This window comes from Aquila chrysaetos, chromosome 6 (genome assembly GCF_900496995.4).
Source record: "Aquila chrysaetos chrysaetos chromosome 6, bAquChr1.4, whole genome shotgun sequence".
NCBI lineage: Eukaryota > Metazoa > Chordata > Aves > Accipitriformes > Accipitridae > Aquila > Aquila chrysaetos.
Window position 1 is genome coordinate 30,954,397 of NC_044009.1, and position 23,145 is coordinate 30,977,541.

A 23,145-nucleotide genomic window follows, 5' to 3' on the forward strand; every position below is an offset into this window, starting at 1 on the left:
TGCCATGCTTTTTCACTTGATTAGACTTGTATTTTAGAGCTCTGTATGTTCCTTCACTGACAACTTGTTCAGGGTTGCTTTATTCCCCAATGGCTTCGTAAGATACTGAGGCATATATATATATATATATATATATATATATAAAAAGTATAAGCTATAATAGGAAGTTTTACTATTAATAGGAAGACACCTTCATTAACATGACAAAGACTTGCTAGCGTTTACCTAACTACAAAATTGTTTGTTACCAAAGAGTTTGTTTTCTTGGAGGCAGAAATGTTAGCTTCATTACCTTATTTTCCTGGAGAATGAAAAAGTCCTTTCTGGTTGGTTCTGCAATAAGGAAAGTCCAGAGTTTCAGAAAAATAAGAGAGAAGAATGAAGTTGAGTGCATGGTTTGGTTGGCTTGGTTTTGTTGGTTTGTTTTTTTTTCCAAATGAGACAAGAGAGTAGCTTACTTAAAAGGAAGTACATGTGGATGCAGACACAAGATGCATCTTTATGTTGATGAAAGAAGAAAAGAAAAGTAGTTGTGTGGGCTTTTTTTTGTAGGACACTGCTTAAGGATTTTAAAATCTGTATTTTTAGTAATTTTCTGTAGTCTGTTTTGCATTTGATATTTTAAAGCTTTCCTTTTATCTGCTGGTACATGTGTATTCTAGAATGATGAGCTGTCATACTCAATTGTTATGAAGTTAAATTATTAAAGCATCAACATAATGGGATAAATGCATATTTAGGATATTCCAAACTGAAATAAACAGTTACTTAAGGACTTGAGGGATTGCATTGCAATACTGTTAAACAGTGGTTTCTGTACTTGGAATGGTTACCATGCTTAAAAGTCTGGTATTCATAACTTCAAAGATTGTTTGATACCTTTAAAGGAATTTTGATTAAAAAAAAAAAAAAAGAAGGCGGGGGGAGCTGTTTTCCAGGCTGCTTTTCCTTGCCATTTGAAATGTGTACTTTCTCCGCCCCCCCTTTATTCTCCCACCCCTCTCCCTTTTAGCTGGATATTAGTTCGATTTACTGATGTAAAGGATGCTGCTGTCAGTGAAGAGACAACGTGGTGGTAATACTATCAGTGTTAATGTGAAGTGTTCCTAAAAATATGTTGGACATAATTCTCATACCATGTGTGTTGCCATAAAATCTGAGTGCCTACTAGAAGCACATCAGGAAATTCGATTTACATTTGGGCTATTGTTGAACTGTCGTCTTCTCTTCAATAGATAGGTCTCCGTGTTGAAGTATTTTGCTTTGGCATTAAAAGCTATATGCATATAAGTCTGTTAAAGAAACCAGACCAAACCAGTATGCCTTTCACTTAAGTGAAAGGTGGTTTGTACTGGCCTTGAATTCAGGAGAAGGGGGCCTCAATCTAATCTGGAGGGTTGTTCTAAGAAGAATCTGGCTTCTGCATAATGAACTTTATGTTCATTGTAGAAAGCTGACAATGTGTGAAGCTGTTGATCTTTCTTCATCTCGAAGCTGTAATTGATTGCCAGATAACAAGAGTCCATTCAGGGTACTAAGAGAGTTGAAGATAAAGATTGAGTCTTGGAGCTGGATTCCATATTTAGTGGACAAGAAAGATAATGTCTGATCTGTCAAGCCTTTGTGTTTGGGTCTGCAACGCTGCTCGGTAGTCTAGCAGTGTTTGAGATAAAGTTCGTAGTACATGTGCATCCAAAAAGATCCAATTTAGGAGGTGAAGACTTGCAGTTGCAACTCTCTGCTAAACTTTTTCTCCTAAAATGTCAGTTTTACAGAGGTATGAGCAAGTATGTGGTTAAATAAGTGGATCTTTTGCAAATATTTGTGTATTTGGAGGTGTGGGACCTTGGGGTACAGGTGTAGTTATACGTTATTGTTTTCTGGTCACCAGTTCTGAAAAATTCAGACTACAATGGAGAATCCTCTGATTGCTTACATCTCTGTTTTGCTAAGGTAGAATACAACATAACTGATTATACCGAATGCCATGAAGAAGCCTATAAATTGCTTGTCTGAATTTATAACTTTGACTTTTGAAATAACCCATTGCTTAACAAATTCTCAAAGGAGTTTGGAGTTCTCTTCAAAAGAGTTCTTGCAAAAAATGTCCTTTTCAGGACAAAAACCCTGTATATTTTATATTAGTTTTTAGAGGAGAGGCTGTATATATGGTTCTGAAAGATAAATTAATATGGAAGATACCACCACTCCCCCAAAATAAAACAGCTTGGTAGTGTTGGTAACTTTTTAAAAAAACTACTAGAAGAAGTAAAAAAATCTGTAGCGGTTACAAGAAATAAAGAAAAGTAGTTTTTTAGGGCTCTTCTGTGAGTTTCAGGTAATCTTCCAGGTGTTCTCTTTGGAAGACAGTAGAAGTTCAAATAGCAATGGGTGGTAGCAATGCCAGTCTTTCAATTAGCGTCATTGTAAATATGCTGTAAGTACTTGTGTAACATAATTGCGTGTCCTTTGAGTTAGTGAGTTGGCTTTCAGGGGCAAGAATGAAGTTAGTTCAAGTAAGAAGTCTGTGTATATTTTCAAAACTGTAACTTATGTCAGTCTTGTGAGCAGTCAGGTGTTCTGTGAGCAGGAGAATTTATAAAGTCTGGTGTTTAAAAAATTATATTTTTTATCCCTTACATGAACTGCCTTAAAGCTTACGGTATCTTTAAAAGTAGGTAACTTGTGCTGAGAACTGAAGGATGGTACAGAACTGCATGTTCTTGAAAAAACAGCTGTGTGTCTGGGAGTGAATGGTGTATTTTAAATTACAGCATGAATGAGGAAGGCAGTTTAATAGATCTTCCTAGGATTTGCTCTGTGTTGAAAGGAGGTTTGAATCCAGCTTTTCTGTCTTGTCCTTCAGATCACAAGGATGGCGGAGTGTGGGTTGCTTTTTGGTTCTGGATACTTAACAACAATAACAAAACCCAAACCAAAACAAAAACCCCAAACATAACAACAAAAAACCACTCCAGCAGAAATAATGAAGAGAATACAGTGCAGTCATTAGCGTGTGTAGGCTCTAAAATCTGAGCAGAAAAAAAAAATGAGGGGTTGTATTTCATTGGTGCTGTGGACTACCCCTTGACCTGCTAAATTACCATTCTGACTGGTAAGGTAACCCAGGGGTGCTGATCTATTTAGTGTATTAGTATCTAGATACAGTACATGAGACATGCAGTAGCAATTTTACCCTGCAGTACTTCAAATGAGCCGTAGCTATCCACAGTGATTATTGAGCTTCCCATATTTCATAAAATAAACAATATAGGGTATGGTAGTATCTGTTTCCGTAATATACGCATGGTTTGTAATTGCTAGAATTATGTCAGCAATTTTAAGTAAGCTCTGAACTTTTGTGGGCAGTGACTATGAAGTAGGCTAGTAAATCAAAATATTGCTAGTCCTGCTTCATTAAATGGTTACTTTGGTAGACTAATATTGGTTATTTCAGAGTGGCATACGCTTAAACACTTTCACTGTTACGAAGCAAAACAATAATCATTTAAACTTGCCTGATAGATCTGGTGTGATTAGTTTCTTATGCTTTTTGAGAGCAATATTTTCCCATTAAGGTATAGATGACATATACGAGGAAAGGTATGCTGTACACATCTGCTTAAAAAAAAAAAAAAAGCCTTATTGCACAATGTGTAAATGTAAGAACTATTTTTTTGTGCATATGAGAAGCGTACAGTTTGGTTTTGAAACTCTTGGAAGCAGTACACAAGCACATTTTAGGAAGCAAGAGTTTAAAGAGGATTCCTGATTTTTCTGCACTGTGCATACATGTAGTAAAACAGTCTTTACCCTGGAGAGCTTACAATCTAAAATATGTAGAAATTGGAGGAATTTTTCCTAGGCAAGTTCAGGAGCGGCATTACAACTGCTGACAATAAGCCAGCTGCAGTTGCAAACTGGGTAATTCCCCTGCATTGCTGGAAAAGAGACCTCCAGCTCTGTATGTGGCTGTGTTTGGGTAAACTTCCCCACCTCCAGAAACAAAATGCGGTATCCTCAACCTGCCACTTGCAGTTTGATTTTTCAAGAGAAGGCTCTGCCAGCAACACATTTCGTGAATGTCTCCTTCCTGACTGTTTTTCTCTTGGTGTGGTTTTCTTCCATCAGAGGAGGTCTGGGTACCGGGCTCTGCGGTAAAGGAGCACTGACACCGCACTCGCTGTCATCTGCCTTCCTGCGGGAACAAGGGCAACTTGAATTAGCCAAATAGCAGAGCCAGGAGGGTTAGCTGCATGGCTAGGAGTGGCCAAAATGTATGGTACAGACAGGCCTGTCTAGTTCTTGAATGTTAAAGGTTTGTGAGATATCCTAGAGTCATAGAAGAAAGTGTCTTGTGTCTTATTAGTGGTGAGGAAAGCTACGCTGATGCCTTGGTTGTGAGGATGCGTAGGTGATGAGTAGAAGTTCATAGTAGCGCTTAAATGTTGGAAGCTGTAGTTTTCATGAAAAGGGAATTCCAAAAGCTTTTTTTCATAGCACCATGTGAATATACATAGTTATTACTTGCAGCCCTTTCTGAACTGCTGTGTTGTCCTATGGGACTGAAAAGCACAAACTTGTGTCTTAGTTGAAAAAAATGAGGCTATATCACTTTATATGGTACTTGAAGGATATGCTATTAAAGTAGTGCATTAAGACTTTGGCATTAAATATCTTATTTAAAATAAAGCAACTGAAATGTTTCCAACTGAAGATAAACTGAGTGTTCAAGTAGTTGAAAAGATAAAAACAAAGAATGCAGTTTGTGTAAATATGGAAGACTATTTGTCTAGATCATCTTTCAGACTCATTAAACAGCCGTAAGTGATTTAAATACAAATTAGAAAGCTGCACATCATGTTGCAGCCTACTCATGTAGGCTGAGCTCATCAGAAACTCCTTTTGTTCCTCCATTTCCTTCCACCTTACTTTCCCTGCCGATGCCAGCAGCACTGCTTTACCCCGTTTAGCCAGGCTCTGTCGGAGGCACCACCTGTGCAAGGGTCTCTGTTACTCTTGGCTCCTTTTGTATTGCTGATCCCACTCCTTGCTTATCTGCCCTTTGAACCTCCATATAACCCTGCATTCCCTTGCACGTGTTGGGGACTGTGGTCTACCTTCTGATTTTCCTGTTTTTTCCTGTGATTCTTACTTGTTTGTCTTGGACATTGATATGTTGATAGCCTAAACAATTTAAATAATATGGAAAACAAGGGGATTGCAGAATTGGGAGGGTTTATGCTGGGAAGTATTTTGTTCCTGTTAGCTAGTTTTTAATCTATAAATAATTGCCTGGTTGGCATATTGCATGATGCAGACTCCAGGTTTCTTAGACGCCTCTAACAGGTTCTAGTTTTCACCGAAATTGGCAAGGCTATTCCAATACACAGAACTTTCCCTAAAATTTCTGGAATTCATTGAGTGCATTCATTATTGGGTAACAGATGGTGAATCATTGTCAAGTTGAGGGTATAAATCCTTTCTTTGCGTAGGCCAGTGGTATGTTCAGCTTGTTTGTAAAATATTCCACTGCAAATATCAGGGACTATAATGAATTTATTTACCTTTTTTAGGAGCAATGGATGAGCTTCATAGCCTGGACCCAAGAAGACAAGAATTGTTAGAGGCAAGATTTACAGGAGTAGTAAGTGGCAGCACTGGGAGTACTGGAAGTTGCAGTGTTGGAGCTAAAGTAAGTTCCAAGAGCAGTCATCCAGATCTGCCGTCTTTGAAATACTAATTTATCTCATAGTGTCTCACTTGTGTATTGCCCATGTGATTTACTTGCAAAAGTACTGGTTTGGAAGAGGGTCTCAGAAAAACTTTGTTAGTCTGTTATTTTGCTGTGAGATAGTATTGTTTATCCTGAACCTGTCTATGACATGGACGTTGAATTGTTCTTAAAAACACCAAAGAATGACCTTATACAGGCTCTTTTGTGGTTTTGCTCTAGAGCATGTGTGATCAGAGATGGAAGTTTTTCCCAGTATTTAAGTGGAGTTGTCCCTTCTGCAGATGGCCAACTACTTACAGTTAGGCTTGAAATAGACACACGGAATCTGGTGTGACTTCTGTTTTTAAGATTAAACTTGTTTGAAGACTAATATATCTAGATTAACAAAGCCAAATTCTTACAACTTTTCCAGACATTTATATCAATTTTACCTACTTTCATTGTAGACTTTCTGCAGTCTGTCTGTTAGTACCTAAACCAGGATGCAACACTTGAGGAAAAACCTTATGAACATGGAATAGCAGGGCTTAATTACCTTCCATATGTTATATATTACCCTTCAGTTGATACATCTGCAAAATAACTTTGCCTTTATTACGAATTCTGTTGAAGTTACTAGCTTCAACTTCCAAGACCAATTTCTGCAGTACTATTGCCTAGCCAGAGGTACTCCATTTTGTATGTGTGTATTTTAATGTTCTTCACCAAGTATAGTACTTAATAAACTGATGTTAAAAAGCTGTAATACTAATTTTTTAGGCACATTTCCCCCATGACCAAAGTACTTTTGAATTCTGTTTCCAAAGTGTTTGCAGTGTCCTCATAGTATTTTATACAAACTTGGTTAGTATTTTTTACTTCCTATTCCATATTTTGATTACCAGTCTAGATTACAGAACAAAGTACTAGGTGATAGCAGATGTTGATGAAATTTCTGGAGACATGTAATGTATTGATGACTATTAACAAACTATAAAGAATTGAAATCAGTGCATTGTGATCTTCCATCATACCTTCTTAAGTTGTTTTTGAGAGTGACATGAAGGTGTCATGGTTTAACCCCAGCCAGCAACTATGCACCATGCAGTTGATAGCTCACTCCTCCCTCCTCCCAGTGGGATGGGGAGGAGAATTGAAATAAAGAAGTAAAATTCGTGGGTTGAGATAAGAATAGTTTAATAACTAAAGTAAAATAAAATATAATAATAACAATAATAAAATATTATTAGTATAATAATAATAATAGTAATGAGAAGGAATATAACCAAAAAAAAGAGAGAAAAATAAACCCCAAGAAAATACAAGTGATGCACAACGCAATTGCTCACCACCTGCTGACCAATGCCCAAGCAGCAATCTGCCCCCCTGGCCAGCTCCCCCGAGTTTATATACTGAGTATGACATTCTATGGTATGGAATATCCCTTTGGCTAGTTCTGGTCAGCTGTGCTGGCTATGCTCCCTCCCAGCTTCTTGTATACCTGCTTGCTGGTAGAGCATGGGAAACTGAAAAATCCTTAACTTAGGATAAGCACTACTTAGCAACAACTAAAACATCAGTGTGTTATCAACATTATTCTCACACTAAATCCAAAACACAGCACTGTACCAGCTACTAAGAAGAAAATTAACTCTATCCCAGCTGAAACCAGGACAGAAGGTAACTGTCACAGGGCTGTAAAAAAAGGTGACATATCACGTCTGTTACTACCATCTTAACCAAGAAGTGAGTTAAATGGTCAGGGGAAGGAATCAGGTTGGATTGACACAGTGTGGTTGAGGCACTGTTGTTTTCTCTTTTTATTCAATTGCCTTCTAATTATGACTGCAAAAATATATACTTGCCATGTCTTATGATTAAAATTAGTTAGAGACAAACCCAGTAGTTCTGGCCCATCTTTCTTTGTTTCTTCCTTGGGTTCTCTAGCATTACTTACTCCCCTGATTTATTAGCTCATTGTAATTGCTCAGGTAATTGCTCATAATTCAAATGAGGATTTGTCTTTTTCATGACTAGATCTGTATCTTCTTTTAAATTCATTTAACGTCAATGTATTTATAAACCCTTCTATTAGTTTTTGATACAGCTGTGTTGGTCCCTGGCCTTATTGCCAGTCTTTCCTCCTCAGAATCTGTCTACTGGTATGTGTGTAATACATTTTCTTAAAAAGTAATTATCAAGTTTCTTGGGGTTCCTTTTCTTTAAACTTTGATCTCCTGTGTGTTGATTTGCTGCTTACCATTTCCATAAATCTGTTCAAGGCTTTTTTTGTTGTCGGTTCAGCTGATTTCACTTTTAGCCAAATTACATTCCACTTTCAGGTTCTCAGTTTGTTCATCCAAATTAGCAAGAAAAAAAAAATTAAAACAGCTGATTTTCTTTTTCACTCTACCATGTAAAACATAAATTTATTGCCCCTGACACATTCCAAGATCTGTTTGAACAGATATCTGTATCTTATCCAGTTGGTTTCCAAACAGATAGTAGGATAAAGTGTTGGGTTTTTTTTTAATGCTACCAAATTATTTGATAATTGTTTGCAGAAGATACTACTACCACTGTCTTCTGATTGATGCAGATCCTCACCTAAGACACTGTTGTTCTTGCCTTTAACCAGAAATATTCCACAAATTATCTTCAGTATACAGTGCAATATCTCTTTTTTTTCCTGCTTAATTTTTGTTTGGTTTTGGGAGGCAGGGAGGTAGAGGTGAATACCAATACCTAATCCTGCGATTTCTCCCACCATCAGTAAAATGGCAATTATATCAGTTTTGTTTGTATTTCTTTTATTTCTGACCATTCAGTGTATCCAAGCAGATAACATGAAGTGTAGGAGCTGATCTGGGCTGTGTTTGGAATATGCTTGCTTTTTTTTTTTTTTTTTTTTTTTTTTTTTTTTTTTTTTTAAATATAGTCTTTAGTCTTGGTGGGGGTTTTTGAGAGAGGCTTATCTGATTTCTATTAAAAAAACTGATAAAACCTTTTTGATCTGATGTGCAGAGGTAACTGGCAAAATGTGATGTATAAATATGATCCATTGGTCTGCTTTCACTTTGAAGGCAAAAATGAGAAAACTTCCTCTTTGCATACATACCCAAATCCACATGTACCAAATTCTCATTTTCCTAATCTAGCAAGACAATGCAGAGGTTGCAGCTGCACTTACTGGTTATTTTTTGAAACATTCTGGTCATTATTCTTTTAGTAATTAAATTGAGATGGGCTCTTATTTATTTGGACTAGTATTTTGAAAGCCTACCCTATCTACTGTTTTGCTGAAGAGTTTTGGAATTGTTGGGGGGGCGGGGAGGGGAAGCACATCATCTTCAAGCTTTTTCAGTAAGCAAGGGTAGAAATATGAATATGGGTTACTGAGATTATTGTCTTAGCTGACTCCAATGACCAGATACTGAGACATCACAAGGAGGAACTACATAGAGGCATTTCTATACTAGAGACTGCGTGGGGAAAACTCACATGGAAATTCTGTGGTTTTATTTAACATTTCTCCAGAAATTTTTATTCAGAGATGATCTAGTTATTCAGAAGATGTCACAGATCAGTATTGTCTTGCAAACTGATGCAGTGCTGGAATTTTTAATGCTTTGAAGCAAGCTGAGTGTTTGCCTGGAACTAGTTGTTGTTTCACTTCAAAATATTCATTCTGCCTTCCTATATGGAAGAGAATAATACAGCGGTATAAGATTATTTTTTCTTTCAATAAAAAGAAGCTCAACTGATGTCATTTTTTTCTTATGTGAACGTGGAACAGACTCTTTCAATAAAATATCTTTGTTGCCATTCTGCGTTCAAAAGATCTCTGAATAAATTAGCTTTAGAAAATTTCTAAATAAATATTGTAACTTGAGACTATTTCACAGTTTTAATCTTTTTTTTTTCCTCACTAGTCTAAATTTGTTACTTTGAGGAAATGGTTTGTTTTAAGAATGTAGAATAATATTGTCAAAAGGTTGTAATTTTCTGTCACTGCAGAGGTTTTTTTTTTGTTTGTTTGTTTGTTTTTTTAATCTATTCAATAGCCTAGTATCTGTCTTGGAGAGAATTAAACCCTCTTCTTCTTTGAAAAATGAAAATTTTTTGTAGTTTTCAGCTCTTCAGCAATATTGGCTTTTTAAGTCTATTCTGTGGAATCATTTGGTGGGGTTTTTCATTGGATGTTTTGCTGTTCCCAAATAAGACTGAAACGGTTTTGAATGTTCTAGGGTTTCACTTGGCTTAAAAGCAATTGAAATACAGAATTTACTGTGCCCTATCAAAACATCCACTTGTTAAACTTCTTATCCCCCTTGGAAGTCACAAGTGCTCTACAGTTAATCAATTTTGCCTCGCAAGCATGAAATTTTATTACTGTTACTTGTTAAAACTGTGAGTGATAATAGTGGATTAGCTGTTTTATAAATCTGTATATAATGTTTAGTATTTTATTTGTCTTGGTAGGCCTCAACAAATAACGAAAGTTCAAATCACAGTTTCGGAAGCTTGGGATCTTTAAGTGATAAGGAATCAGAGGTAAGTATATGGGGCAGATTGATACTACCTTAAAATTTTGATGCTAACAAGTAATAATTTTATATTCTACTTTGATGCCTTGCTTTATATAGAAACTTTTAAAGTAAAATGCAAAATACACAGCTAGATAGGAAAAAGCATACTTTAGTAAAAGATACCATCTCTTGAAGGAGGAGATATGCCTTCATAAAAGTTTCTTTGGATTTTTGGTCATTAAACTAACTGCTTCTGCTTCTTTGTTATCTGTGTAGTCATGCCGTGAGGATACATACAGCTTTTGGAGCTGAAAATGCTTAAACAGTTTGCTGTGTCGTTTGTTTAATAAGTAAGAAGGTTTTCATCAGCACAGATAAACTTTGACTAGTCTTTGGCTGCATCTTTGAAAATACTCTAGAAACTAGTTTGCTATGTTTTCTTTAAAAATGTGGATTTACTCCAAGATCAGACAGTAGCTATTATCTGCATTTGTAAAAGCTGCAGTTGTCACTGTGTATTTTTTTACCTAGTACCACTTCATAATCCAAAAAAGGATTCATACTCTTATTAAGTTTTAATATGCAGAGTGCAGACTTTCCCAGAGTAGATTTTCCTCTTAGTGACCAGCATTGATATAGTTGCACTAATGCAGCTCTTACAATTTATGTCTTTTGGGGTCGGTGAGTCCCTCTGACAGTTTTGCCTATGTATATCACAGATTGCATCGATAAGATTATACTCATTGTAAGCAAGTGCGTATTTCAAACCCAGACTAGACCTGTGTTTGAGTACATGTCATGCTGGAGGGAGAGTTGTTTGGAATGTGCTTTTGACATTATTCTCACATGTTAAAGCTTTATTTTGGGGCCAAATTGTTCATTTGCTCAGTCACTATGAGACACTGTCTGATGTTTGCTTTTATACCGGGCTGACCAGCAAGTGAATGTAGTTGGTTCCCAAGACCAATACCTTATAAATAAATGTTCTGTATCTGTGATTTCATGTTTTTCTCTTTGAAAAAGACTCTGCTATGTTTTTTACCCTTGCCTTTCCCAGCTGGGTTTTTATTTCAATTGTATATAGACTATTGTCTTCACCAGAAGAGTCTGTCTGCCTGTTGTTTTTCTTCATGGCTTTTCCTAGAAATACTTTGGGCAGTGTTGCAGTGATGCAGTTCTGATGTAGGTGTGAGAATGGAAATGTGCTGCAGTAGACTGAAGGTTACGATGCATTATTGCAATTCCTTGATGCAAAAATGTGTCTGGCAGTAGTTGAGTGATCTCAGAACACTGACTATATGTGTAGTAACTTTTTGGTGTAGAAAAATGTAATTTTACAGTTGTGTACATGAGATACAGAGGCAAGGTTTTTCCGAGGCATGTAAGTTTGAAAGTTCAACCCATATCTTCAGTCTCTGCACGGTGTTTTAACCTCAAGCCATGTTTCTGGGTAGGGATAATTTTTTATTTTTTTTTTTTAATATTCTAAGACTTGGATTCTAAAATAGAAATAGACTTTTTTTCTAAGAAGTCCCTGCAGAGATCTCCAGTGCACAGTGGTCCAGGTTTCTTCTGTTTTCTGAAAGATGAGTCTTAATGACATTGAATAATGAAATATGATTTCTTGATCCATTTTCAGAAGTTGTCAGTTGCATTCACTTAAATTAAATTACAATTGTAATATCAAATATTTTAATAAGTTTTTAGAGTTTTGTTCTTAAAATAACATCTGCTTCCTTACATGCTGTAATCCTATTAAAAAGTACACTTTAGTTCTTAATATTGCAAACAGGTTGTGCGATTTTTTTGTGTGGTTTTTTTTTTTTTTTTTTTTTTTTTTTTTTAATGGTGTGACAGTGAAGGTTTCACAATAGTAGGGAATTCCTCTTGTGGATGGTAGTGTAGAAATACAAAGACTTACTCATACCAGAAGCAGTGCCATCATTTGATGTTAAGAGAAAACTGTTGTACTACAATAGCTTTTGGGAGGAAAAAAAAATGTAGAAATGCAAATCTCAGAATTGTTGAAATTAATTTCTAGCAAGAATGTCAGTTTCTGATCAAATTGTGATGGTACATTCATGTCATCATTCCATGCTTTCATCACTAAGTGGCACAGTAAAAGAAAGTAAGTCTTTCACACTTATTTTTCAAAGCAAGGCATACATGCCTTTTTGTTTTTCTGGTGTGTGGGGTTTTTTTAATTTATTTTTGTGCACACAGGATTGCAGAAAATACAACTATTAGAACTTAGTAGTCTTTTTTTTTTCTGTCTGATGGATGTATGAAGAGGGGCAACTTCTCTGAGTAATAGTTTTAATTGAGATACTTCACAGAGGTAAACTTTGATCTGCAAAGTAACTTGAAACCAGGCTTTATTCTGGATTCAGTTCAGCATTGTGAGCAATAAACATTAGCTGGATGTTTGATCTCAATATACAGACCTGTATTCCATTTTCTTTTTAAATGTATACGTTATTTTATTAAGTGCTTTGTTGCTGTGGTACATAGGTCTTAATTTGAATGTGTATTAGCTGCTTGTAGTTAAGATAAATCCTAAATTGGCTACCTCAGGTTGTGAACAAGTGCTTCTGGTAGTCCCCACCATTCCTCATTAAAGTAGATTACTCCTCCTTGTTTTGGTTACAAATACATTCTTTTATTTATAACTAGTATTTTCTGTTCTCTGTAGATAATGAATTATTTAAAGGAGGACAGCTTTGTCGGTGGCTTCATTTGTCCAGTTTGATTAGTTATTTAAGTGTTTTGCTCTCCTTGCTTGTAGCTGTTTAGTTGCTCTGGTTCCCAATAATACAGAGCCCTCATTATAAATGTAATTTCAGAAGTAACTAAAGGTTTGTTCTAATTGGAATTTATAATGTGTTGCAGAGGAAAACAGCACTGCTGTATTTGTTTGCTGTAGTTGTAAAGCTTTGAGGGGAGGGTAGGATTTAGAAGAAAATAATTGTGGAAAACTATCAACTCGTTCATTATGCATATGAAAATATTAACAACTAAAAAATCATAACTATTAAGCATACTGGAGATTTAAGTGTTGAGAGACAAAAAAAAAATCTTTGATTTTATTACACAGTTTTAATTTATTTTCTTTTTCCTCTGCAAAAATAACTTCCTGAGTTATGCTGTTACCAGTTCTACAATAATGGTAGAAGATATTTAACTATAAATAAAATGTATAAAAATACTTATCTGAGAGGTTTTTAAAAGGAAATTAACTAGCTGAGAATTGGTACTTAGAAATGTTTATTTTATAAAAAAGGATGTGAAAAGCCAAGATTTAAAACTATAAATGTGAAGAGAAGACTCAGGGGAAGCACATTAAAGTTGAGGGGTAAACTAGGATCAAGACCATGATGCGTGAGGCTCTGCTAATATGCCAAGCTGTGGGTAACTTTAACATAGCTTTACAATCTAACTTTAGGTAACTTCAAAACTATTTTGTCTTGCTTATGAAATAGTGGGGTTTTAATCTAAGTCATGGCTATATGTAAATCCTTCTGAAGTGACTGAAAGCAGCTTCAATCTTCATTTATCAGGAGGATACTCCTCAGCCCTATTAGTCTTCAGTTTCTTGTAATTCATATGATTCCATTCATTAGAAAGGATTTTGGAGAACATTTTATAGTGATTGATGTATGCTGTACATTACCATGTGAATTTTGCGCTTAGAAAAGGTGAACATGCCCTTGTTGGGTAACCTCATTAATAACCTCATTAGTGTGCTAATACTTTTAAGTTTGGAAGGTTAAATTAAACACTGAAAGAAATCAGAAGAGCTTAAGGAAATAGACATTTATGAATTATTTGAGTTTCAGTTTTAAAACTATAAACCTCTTTAAACATCTGGTTTTTAAATACAAGACATCAGTCACTGCAAGTGGAAACTAATTTTGGTGGAGAAATCTTAAATGTTTAGTCATTAATTAGCTTTTAAACAACTTTTTTTTTTTTTGCTTGATATGGGTGGTAAAATTGACTACATTAGAATGATAACTGCAAAATTGAAAGCTGGAAAATAAGAATAACATGGAAACACTTAGTTAAATAGTTTCAATTTAGTCTTGTGGAAAGATAGCTTAATGTTACCTATTTACCTGGCAGTAATTGCAAATTATTAAAATAATATTTCTAAGCTATGCTTTCTGCTTTTAGAATCGTACAGTCTTAAGATAAATTCGTTTCTGGGAGTCTGTGTTGCACAGTTTGCTAACGTACGACAGCACTGTAAAAGATGCAGATTTTGGCTGGAAGAGTTTATTTAAAATAAAATTTATGTAATTTGAATTTAATTTGTAGCCTGATAATACAACAGTTACAACTGTAAAACTTCCAAAGGTGTTTTTATGAAGCTATCCACAGAGCTAAAACTTCTAAAAAAATACATGGTATAGATAAGGAAGACCTTTCTTGTCCTGACTGTTCTTTTATAAGACTGATAATTTTCTGTGGATCGCAGAAAACTTAAAGTGCTTCTTTGCCAAAATAAATATTTTGGGATATTTGTAGTAAATTTATATCTGAAGATACCCATGTGAAGATTTTGGAACTGAAACGTACTTTAAATGCTTTTAGTGATGGGTTGAAATTTGAATTTTGATTATGATGGTGTCATAAAAAAATGAAGCATCTTATCACTGATCTCAAATTTAGTCCGAGATATTAGGGACCATTGATTTCTTGACTGTAAAACAGAATTCATATAATGTCTTCTATGCTTTCTCCAGTTACTAGTATGAGGCTCCTTGGAGGCTGAATACACGCACAGCTGCAGTATCTTTTCCTTGAACCAAAGCAGCTTGTAGAATTTAACTTACACTGGGGACACTAAGTGATTTGAATCCTCAGATCAAGGGAAAGAAAATATAATTTAGAGATGCTTCTGATCGCAGCCCTTTCTTGCTATCTGTGTTGTACATGCTGATTGTAGATTCTGGGCAACTATATATAGTATTTCTGGATTAAATTTTTAACAGATCTGTATTTTTTCACTTATCATTGATGTTTGTCTTTTATTTCTTGAGATATAATGGGGAGGGACAACAACACTTTCTAAGTGCAAAGATACTAAAATTTTGAGTAATTGCTCTCTCTGTTTTTTTTTTTTGTTTTTTTTTTTTTTAAATCCTAAGCAAATTCTAGAAATCTACAGTTTATGTTTGGAGATGACTTCTGCACTTCCGAAAATGCATAACGTTATTGGCTTCCTATTGAAGCACTAGAATTTTGTGTTCATACTGTGGCAATGTGTAGAAAACACCGTCAAGAATCAGCTTATTTCACTAAGTATTAAGCTTTAAAACACCCACAACAATAATATGAAGATCTTGGCAAAATGTAGCTATAAGTGAAACCAAATTGGGTGTTCATAAACCCCAGAATAGATGAAAAGGTATAATTGCTTAACAATTAATATGTAGAATTGCCTTTTGGGAAATTATTTTAAGAATTTTTTCTCAATTCCTTAAATACAAGCTAGAAAACGTATTTATCTGATTGACTAAGGATCATATTATCCACTTTAACTATGATCTGAAATTACATCCCCGCTGAATTGTGAAATCATATTTTATGAATGAGGATTTAAATTTATTTCATAATAATGTAGCAATAATATAAATAAATAGGCTGATGTTGGATCGTGTTCTTTTTGTTGTTTGTAGACGCCAGAGAAGAAACAGTCAGAACCTTCTAGAGGAAGAAAAAGAAAAGCAGACACTCAGAGTGAAAGCAGCCAAGGTAAACTAAAATGTAAATGAATTAGATAGTTATTGCATGTATTTAATCAAATTACAATGCAAAAGGTTTTGACAGCCTTAAAAATTCTGTATTTTTGCTTGCATAAGACGTGTTGGGTTTTGGATGGTAAATTATGTATCCTCCTGCTCCCCCCACCCTCATTTGTCACTGGAAGGCATGGGCAAGTAAAATGTGAATTGAGCTGGTACTTGGCCATAAGAATTGTGTGCTACTCTGTGTGTAACTTGCAGCTATGATACAACTCTGTATACTTTTAAGAGTTGTAGCAGCTCTTCTCATCCAAAATACCTTTGTGGTTTGTATTTCTTTTCAGTAGGTAGGGGGGCGAAGTGATTACAGATTATAATATCTGATTGCTTGTTTTTCAGGTATGTTTAAAAATTGAATTTTATTCTTCCTTTTCTATGGATTATTGTACAGTGTAGTTGTCTAGAGGGATGGGAAAATTGGGATGAGACCGATTTCCAGTTTAATACTTACAAAGCATAGTTTTTGTCGTTCCTTTCTTTAACATGACTTTTGGGGGAGGAATGGTGGAAATTTAACCTCAAGACAAAAATTCATCAAAAAGGGAAAGGAAATAGTTTTGGTAACAACTGTATTAGCTTTTTTGGTTTCTAACTGAGCTAGGAAATGTCACTTCAGATACATATCGATGGGCTCCATATCTAGAAGTCTTCATGATGTAACATGCTATTAGTAAAAGAATGATGTAGTTTGACTAAAATTAATTTCTTTGTAAGTGTTGCTTCACAGAGACCTGCTTTGTTCAAAGAACTTGAATGAAATTTCCTATTTCCATTGTTCTAGTAGCCTATCCTTCCTGCTACCAATGAGAGTTGAAATTAGAGATGATAGTAATTTTAGGAACTTTTTGGCATAGACAACATGATTATAATGTCTTATAATTACTATTTTACTGTCAGCAACAGTGAAACCGAATAGTCTGCACTGCAGTATTCTCAAGGAACTGGCCTAGGAAACTGCAGCGTATTGGAGTGATACCGTACAGTTGAAGCACAGCAAATACTGCTGTTGGATCTCTTGTTCCTTTTTTCAATACATCTCTTGTATATTGCATACCTATGATTTTGACTTTGTAATATGCAAAATAACCCATAAATGTTGAAGAAAAGTATTGTTTAGAACATGGAGGTAATTGGAAAGTGGGATAAAATCAGTGTAAATCTATTCATAATTGGCTGTGCCAAAATAATTTGATGTATTTCCTCAGTGCAGAGTTCTGTAACGTAACATAGATTTTTCTATACTGAAAGGAATGCAGCCTGTCTCATTTATCTGGATGAAAGCAAATTTTAATTTGATAAAGCAATATATGAGAATTAAGCATGAAGACAGAAATCACTAGCAGAATTATAGGGTAGGTAAAGAACTGGCTAGAGGGCAGTAGCAATGCTATGTACACTAACTGGGTAACTACTGGAGGAGTTAGCTGTGTGCTGTTCCAGGTCTTTGAATTATTTTATCTAAATATGTTAAAAGTCTTGACACAAAAAGAGCTGCCAAATGTTTCTCTTTCTTCGTGGTATTTCTTAGTGACACAAAGTTATGCAGCAGTGACAATATAGAGGCATGTCGGACTAGAAAGAATGCTATTGCTGAAGCAATAGAAAAGCTTGAAAATCTTTGCTAAGAAGTCCAAAATTACATTTTTAGACCTATGGGTAATGATCTCCTAATTTATCGCAAAAATGTCTTTCTATAAAGAAAAAAGCTTTGAACAATGGTCTCTTTTCAAGATGTCTCCTAACAGGTAGTCTGGCCTGTATAAGAGACATATACAGTCTTAAGATTTATCTTAGGGCCAAATAGAAGAAAACATTCATGCCATTGGGTAAGGCATTGGTGCAATCTCTGGAATGCCGTGTATGGGTCAGGTCTTCATGTTGAAGAAAGATTAATTCACATGGGTGGTCCTGAAGTCTCAATACAGATTAAGATAAAAGAAATTCTACTCTCTCATTCTGCTCTATAATCTCCCTAGTTAACCTTGTGAGTTAGCAGATTCATAATCAGGTTGGTAGGAATGGGAATGCTTGTCATCCTCCATGCCCACACTATTATTGGCACTTAGGGAAATCCTTGGGCTGAACATTTGGGCACAATAACTCACATGGAGCAGATAATGTTTGTAGACTTGGTTAATTTGTTATTTTGGAAGTTGGTGAACTTTGAGATGGTGCTTGAAAACGGGAGGGACTTAAAGCTAAAGGTTTGATCTGTAGGATGAGAGATGAATTTCCTGTTATCTAGAAGAGGTCTAGGCTTACTGCTAAGTCTGCACTAATCTGGTTTAGGAATTGAAGTGTGACTTAATTTCTGATTTCTCAATGAATTGAATATGCAAACCTCTTTGTTGTGGCCAATCCCTTCATTATCTACATAGGGAGATGACGTATTAGCACATCAAAGAAAACCAGTTAACAAGTGGTAAGACTTTGCTATAATTACTCTTCAGGTAAAAATGTAAGACACATCTATAAGTGATTTATTTAATCAATTCTAATGTATTAATGTATTTGTTTCAGGAAAGAATATTGGGGGACGTGGTCACAAGATTAGTGACTATTTTGAGGTAAGGTTTTTGTGTGTTTGTAAAATTTACTTTAGCTTTAAAATTTACTTTCAGCTTTTTTTGGATGTTAAAAAATGTTTGCTTGTAATGGACAGGCTTCTTGAGAGGATACTTGCTTTTTCTTTATGTCAGTTTATGAGTATTAAACCTTGAATTAGAGATGCAGTGGTCTCTTGGTGCAGCCTGAGCTAAAATACAAAACCCATTTTCTTTCATGCTTTTCTTTAAATGGCCAAAGGCTACACTAATAAAAGCAGTACAATATCATTTAGAAATTCTGTGTACAGATGAGCTGTATCATTCAGTAGATGTATAATGTATTTTGGTAAGATTGACTAATTGGAGGGCCATATCTTCTCTACAGTACCAAGGTGGAAACGGCTCTAGTCCAGTGCGAGGTGTACCTCCTGCAATCCGATCTCCTCAGAATTCACATTCCGCTCCTTCTTCTGTAAGTTTGTGAACTTTGTAATTGCTGGAGATACTTTCACAGTCTAAAAGTAGAGTAATTGAAAAGAATCTATATTCCAGGGAAGAGTTTTCAAAGGAAGGAATCCTGGGAAGGAGGCTTTGCCTTTCAACAGAAAAAAAAAAAGGATCAAGTTAAATATTAAAACTAAAATTTTCTGTTAACGCTGGGACTTCTTTTTTTAAAACATCAATTTTAAATACAAAGTAATTATGTAAATATTGAATAAATGTTAAAATGTTCTGATGACATCTTTTCACAAGCCTCACACAGAAAAGGGGAAGATTTTTGTTACTTATGAGGAAACTGAACGCCTAACTCGGAACTTTAAAAGCTCAGTTTTTGATAAATTGTAAGTTTTTAAATAATTGACACGTAATTTGCCTGTATTGTTCTAAAATTCTCTTTGTTGGTCATGCTAAGTAATTTTTTTTTCCTCCTCATGTACACGATTTCAGTGTTAAGCATACTCCCCTGTGATTCTAAATGGCCAAACAGATTCTACCAGTTATAGAAAGGATTTTTCTCTGCTGGTAGACCTCAGCTTATATTCCATGTACTTTCATCTTCAGGCATCCTCTTATTCTTGTTAACAGTATGGAGTGTAATACAGATTGTGGAATTTGGCTTGAAAACAGTCCCATTCACACAAACTAGTGGGTTTGGGGAAGTTTCATTAACGGGATTTGTCTTCTGATCTGCACTAGCTTCGCCTTTCTGGTTCTCCCATGGCAAATGACCACTCCAAAAATAACTGACATTACTTTATTTTTGAGTTGTGAAAGCTTAGAATCAGAAGAATAAGTCTATGTAAGACTGACATTGCCTTATGTCAGTCTTGTATTAAATCTTTCAGTCTGTTTCCCAAAAGTGACAATCTTAGTTTTCTCAGAGAATATATTGCATCCTTTCTAAACTGCAAGTGATATGTAACAGCATAGTGATAGCTCTCTATGCAGTGCTCCAAGTAGTATCTTCTGCAATAAAGAGACTTTATTTCTCCATTCGATATGATTTTCCTGCCAAGAGTTGTAAACAAGGCTATGTTCATAATTGAATATTATAGTGGTATCTAAAATCCTTTGTCTTCATGCGTTCCAGGTTCGACAGAATAGTCCTTCTCCTACTTCATTAGCTTTCGGGGACCACCCTATCACACAACCAAAGCAATTATCTTTTAAAATTACTCAGGTAACTATTTTTGAGTAGAGCTATCCTATATCACTTCAGACTGTAGAAAAAAACAGATAGATATTTGTCTTTCAACTTCTTCTAAACTCTTAAAGGCTTTCAAAAGCTTTGCTTTTTACAATCCGCCAAAGCATTTTTCTGTTAAGTTTGGTAGCTCGTAATTTAAATCTCTGATTAGTTTTGTATTCTGCAGTTGGTCTGCTTCCAACGTTGCACTTCATGAGTTTGATGACCATGTCATTGGTAGGCTTTTGCTTAAGATTTTAGCTGTTGTGTGATCTTAGAAGTAGAGGCTGCTCTTCCAGGCAGTATTTGAAGTGACAGCTGCTGTTGTCATATTGCATTTAAAATATGACATTGAAGAAGAAAAATGAGATGGTAATCAAAATTATCAAGATACAGTTGTCATGACTTTTAAAAGCTGAAAGCAACTGTTTTATCCTCTCTGCCATTTCTGACATGATCATTCTATCTTTCACAAGTTAGTCAGAACAAGGCTACTTCACCTGTTGACCACATACAGAGAATTTGAAGTAATTAGCTGACATTTACATTCTTGCCCTGTTTTATATGCTTTTTTGTGAACAGTAACTTTTTAATTAGTGATTAAATCTTTTAACACTGTTAGTGGTTTGTCCCAGCTGTTCACAGTTGTCCTCACGAAGAGGGAAAGCAGTTTTGAATAAGAACATGCCATGTCACTTTCAAAACATATGAAAATAAGATGTGCTGGTCTTGTTGAATATTTGAAAGTAGTTTATTTCTCTACGTAACAAACGTGAGAAAAATAATGCTGTAATTGTTAAAGGAAAAGATAAATATTTGAAAATGTTCTTTTTAGACTGATCTCACAATGCTGAAATTAGCTGCACTAGAAAGTAATAAAAATCAAGACTTGGAAAAGAAAGAAGGTCGTATAGATGACTTACTCAGGGTAAGTGTTAGACATGGGGTAAAGATATTTATTCAGAACAACAGACAGTGAATCTGAGGTAAATATTTTAAATGTTTTAGTAATCCTTGTTTTTAAAAATAACCCTGGAGTTACCTAAATTACAAGGTGAAATGAGTTTTTAATTTTTGTAAAAAATTTTTTTTTCCTGAAAATCTGAGAAGTCTATAAAATGAAATGCATAGGGGTTTGGTTTTTTTTTTTTTTCCTGCTTCTGTGCTATGGCTTGTTAATGATTAAATATGTTTATAGACTTTCTGAAGGTACAAAGAAAGCTGATGCTGTTTTGCAGGCAGTTGATTAATTCCTTAAGTTCATAATGTAATTTCACGAAACAGGTGTTCTTTTGTGGTTCTCATTGTGAATAGTAGTTATCAGTGAGACAACTGTTGGCGGTTTCAGAATGGAGGTGATTGTGACAGAAATTATTATGGGCAATAAATAACAAATTTAATAAGAAGCCTATGCTATACTGTGCTTTAAGACCTGTTTTCAGAAAAAAATCTTAATGCTTGTGCTCTTGAAAGAAGTGATGGAGAGGTGATATATAGAAATATGAAACAAAAACCGCTGTATTCACAAGTCATAGTCTGTTTAGTGTTTATATGTGGGCAAGTATATATTAATCCGTGCAGTCATACACTATAGGATTGTACGTTTTAGCACATGTTCAACAGTATGGGATAGACAAACCTAGCCCTTTTTTTTTTTTTTTTTTTTTAAATCATTTAGTTTTAAACAAAATAATATTGCTGCTGGTTTTTTTAGGTAACAAGTTAAATATAATTGGAACGTAGGGAACCTGTTAAACTTCCTACTCAAATAACTGAAACTTTTATCATTGTGATTTGTTTTGTTTCCTTTTAAATTAAAACTGTTAGGATTTCATGTGACTTCAGCAATCAGATACAAAGGATCCGGAGCTAAATTTGAACTTCCAGTTTAACACTGGAGGACTGGAAAAGTGATCAGTACAATGCTTTCATATATTATTTATATGCTGAATGCTCTGTAATATGGAATGTAGCGCAGTGTAAAGGAAATAAAAAAGGAAGGAAGGCATCCTTCTACAGATTGGGATAGACCTGTGAAATAAGTATTTTGCCTATACGTATATATGTTTATACGTGTTCCGTACTTTAGTCATGTGAAGGTAAATCCTTCATCTTTATCTTCCTTTATCTTCTGTGACAGCTGATTAAAAAAAATGGTGTTTCGATGTATCTTTTCATATTTTTTTATATATTTATTAGGCTAACTGTGATCTTAGAAGACAAATAGATGAACAACAAAAGCTACTTGAAAAATATAAAGAAAGGTTAAACAAATGTATTTCAATGAGCAAGAAGCTTCTAATTGAAAAGGTAAGTTTACTGCTTTTAAAATCTTTGTCATAAAAACTGTGAGGGTGCTATAGAACTCCATTATGATTCCTTCATTTTCACTTTAACTTTTTCACATTAGTCTCCGAGACTGAAACTTCATATGCGTGGTCTCTATCTGACAGTAAGTGTTTTTATAAGCCTGAATAGGCAAAATAAAATGTTGAGCCTTTTTCAGATTGTGGAAAATGTGCCTTTTTTAATTTAAGGGGCGGGGAGGGGGGTGTCCCATCATGAGTAATTCAGATATAGCAAAGTGTCAAAGATAAGAATTTAGTATGTGGCAAATTTTCTGGACAAACTTTAAGAATGAGATTACAGTGAATGAAAAAATTCTGAACATTGTTGTGGAGAGCAGACGGAAAAATCTCATTGTGAGACACTTAAGTGGCTGAGATAATTTTTGATGTAAAATTATAAAATGCTCTGTTAGCTCAGGAAACACAGAAATGAAAGTGACCATTTACCTTCATACTACTATGAAAGAAATATTTATTTCAAATTTAATGCCAATTATAATTAAACTAGCAGC

General features: G+C 34.9%; 1 protein-coding gene across 2 annotated transcripts in view; it reads left to right on the forward strand.

Moving 5' to 3' along the window:
* The window catches only part of TLK1 (tousled like kinase 1), a 72,314-nt gene that overhangs the window by 21,503 nt on the left and 27,666 nt on the right, over window positions 1-23,145 (forward strand). For both annotated transcript variants that reach the window (XM_030016741.1, XM_030016740.2), the window contains exons 2-9: window positions 5,577-5,695; window positions 10,199-10,270; window positions 15,927-16,002; window positions 18,573-18,619; window positions 18,984-19,070; window positions 20,190-20,279; window positions 21,121-21,213; window positions 22,485-22,595. In XM_030016741.1, coding sequence (XP_029872601.1) covers window positions 5,582-5,695; window positions 10,199-10,270; window positions 15,927-16,002; window positions 18,573-18,619; window positions 18,984-19,070; window positions 20,190-20,279; window positions 21,121-21,213; window positions 22,485-22,595 — 690 coding nt within the window. In that variant the 5' untranslated portion in view covers window positions 5,577-5,581. The remainder of the gene's footprint in view (window positions 1-5,576; window positions 5,696-10,198; window positions 10,271-15,926; window positions 16,003-18,572; window positions 18,620-18,983; window positions 19,071-20,189; window positions 20,280-21,120; window positions 21,214-22,484; window positions 22,596-23,145) is intronic.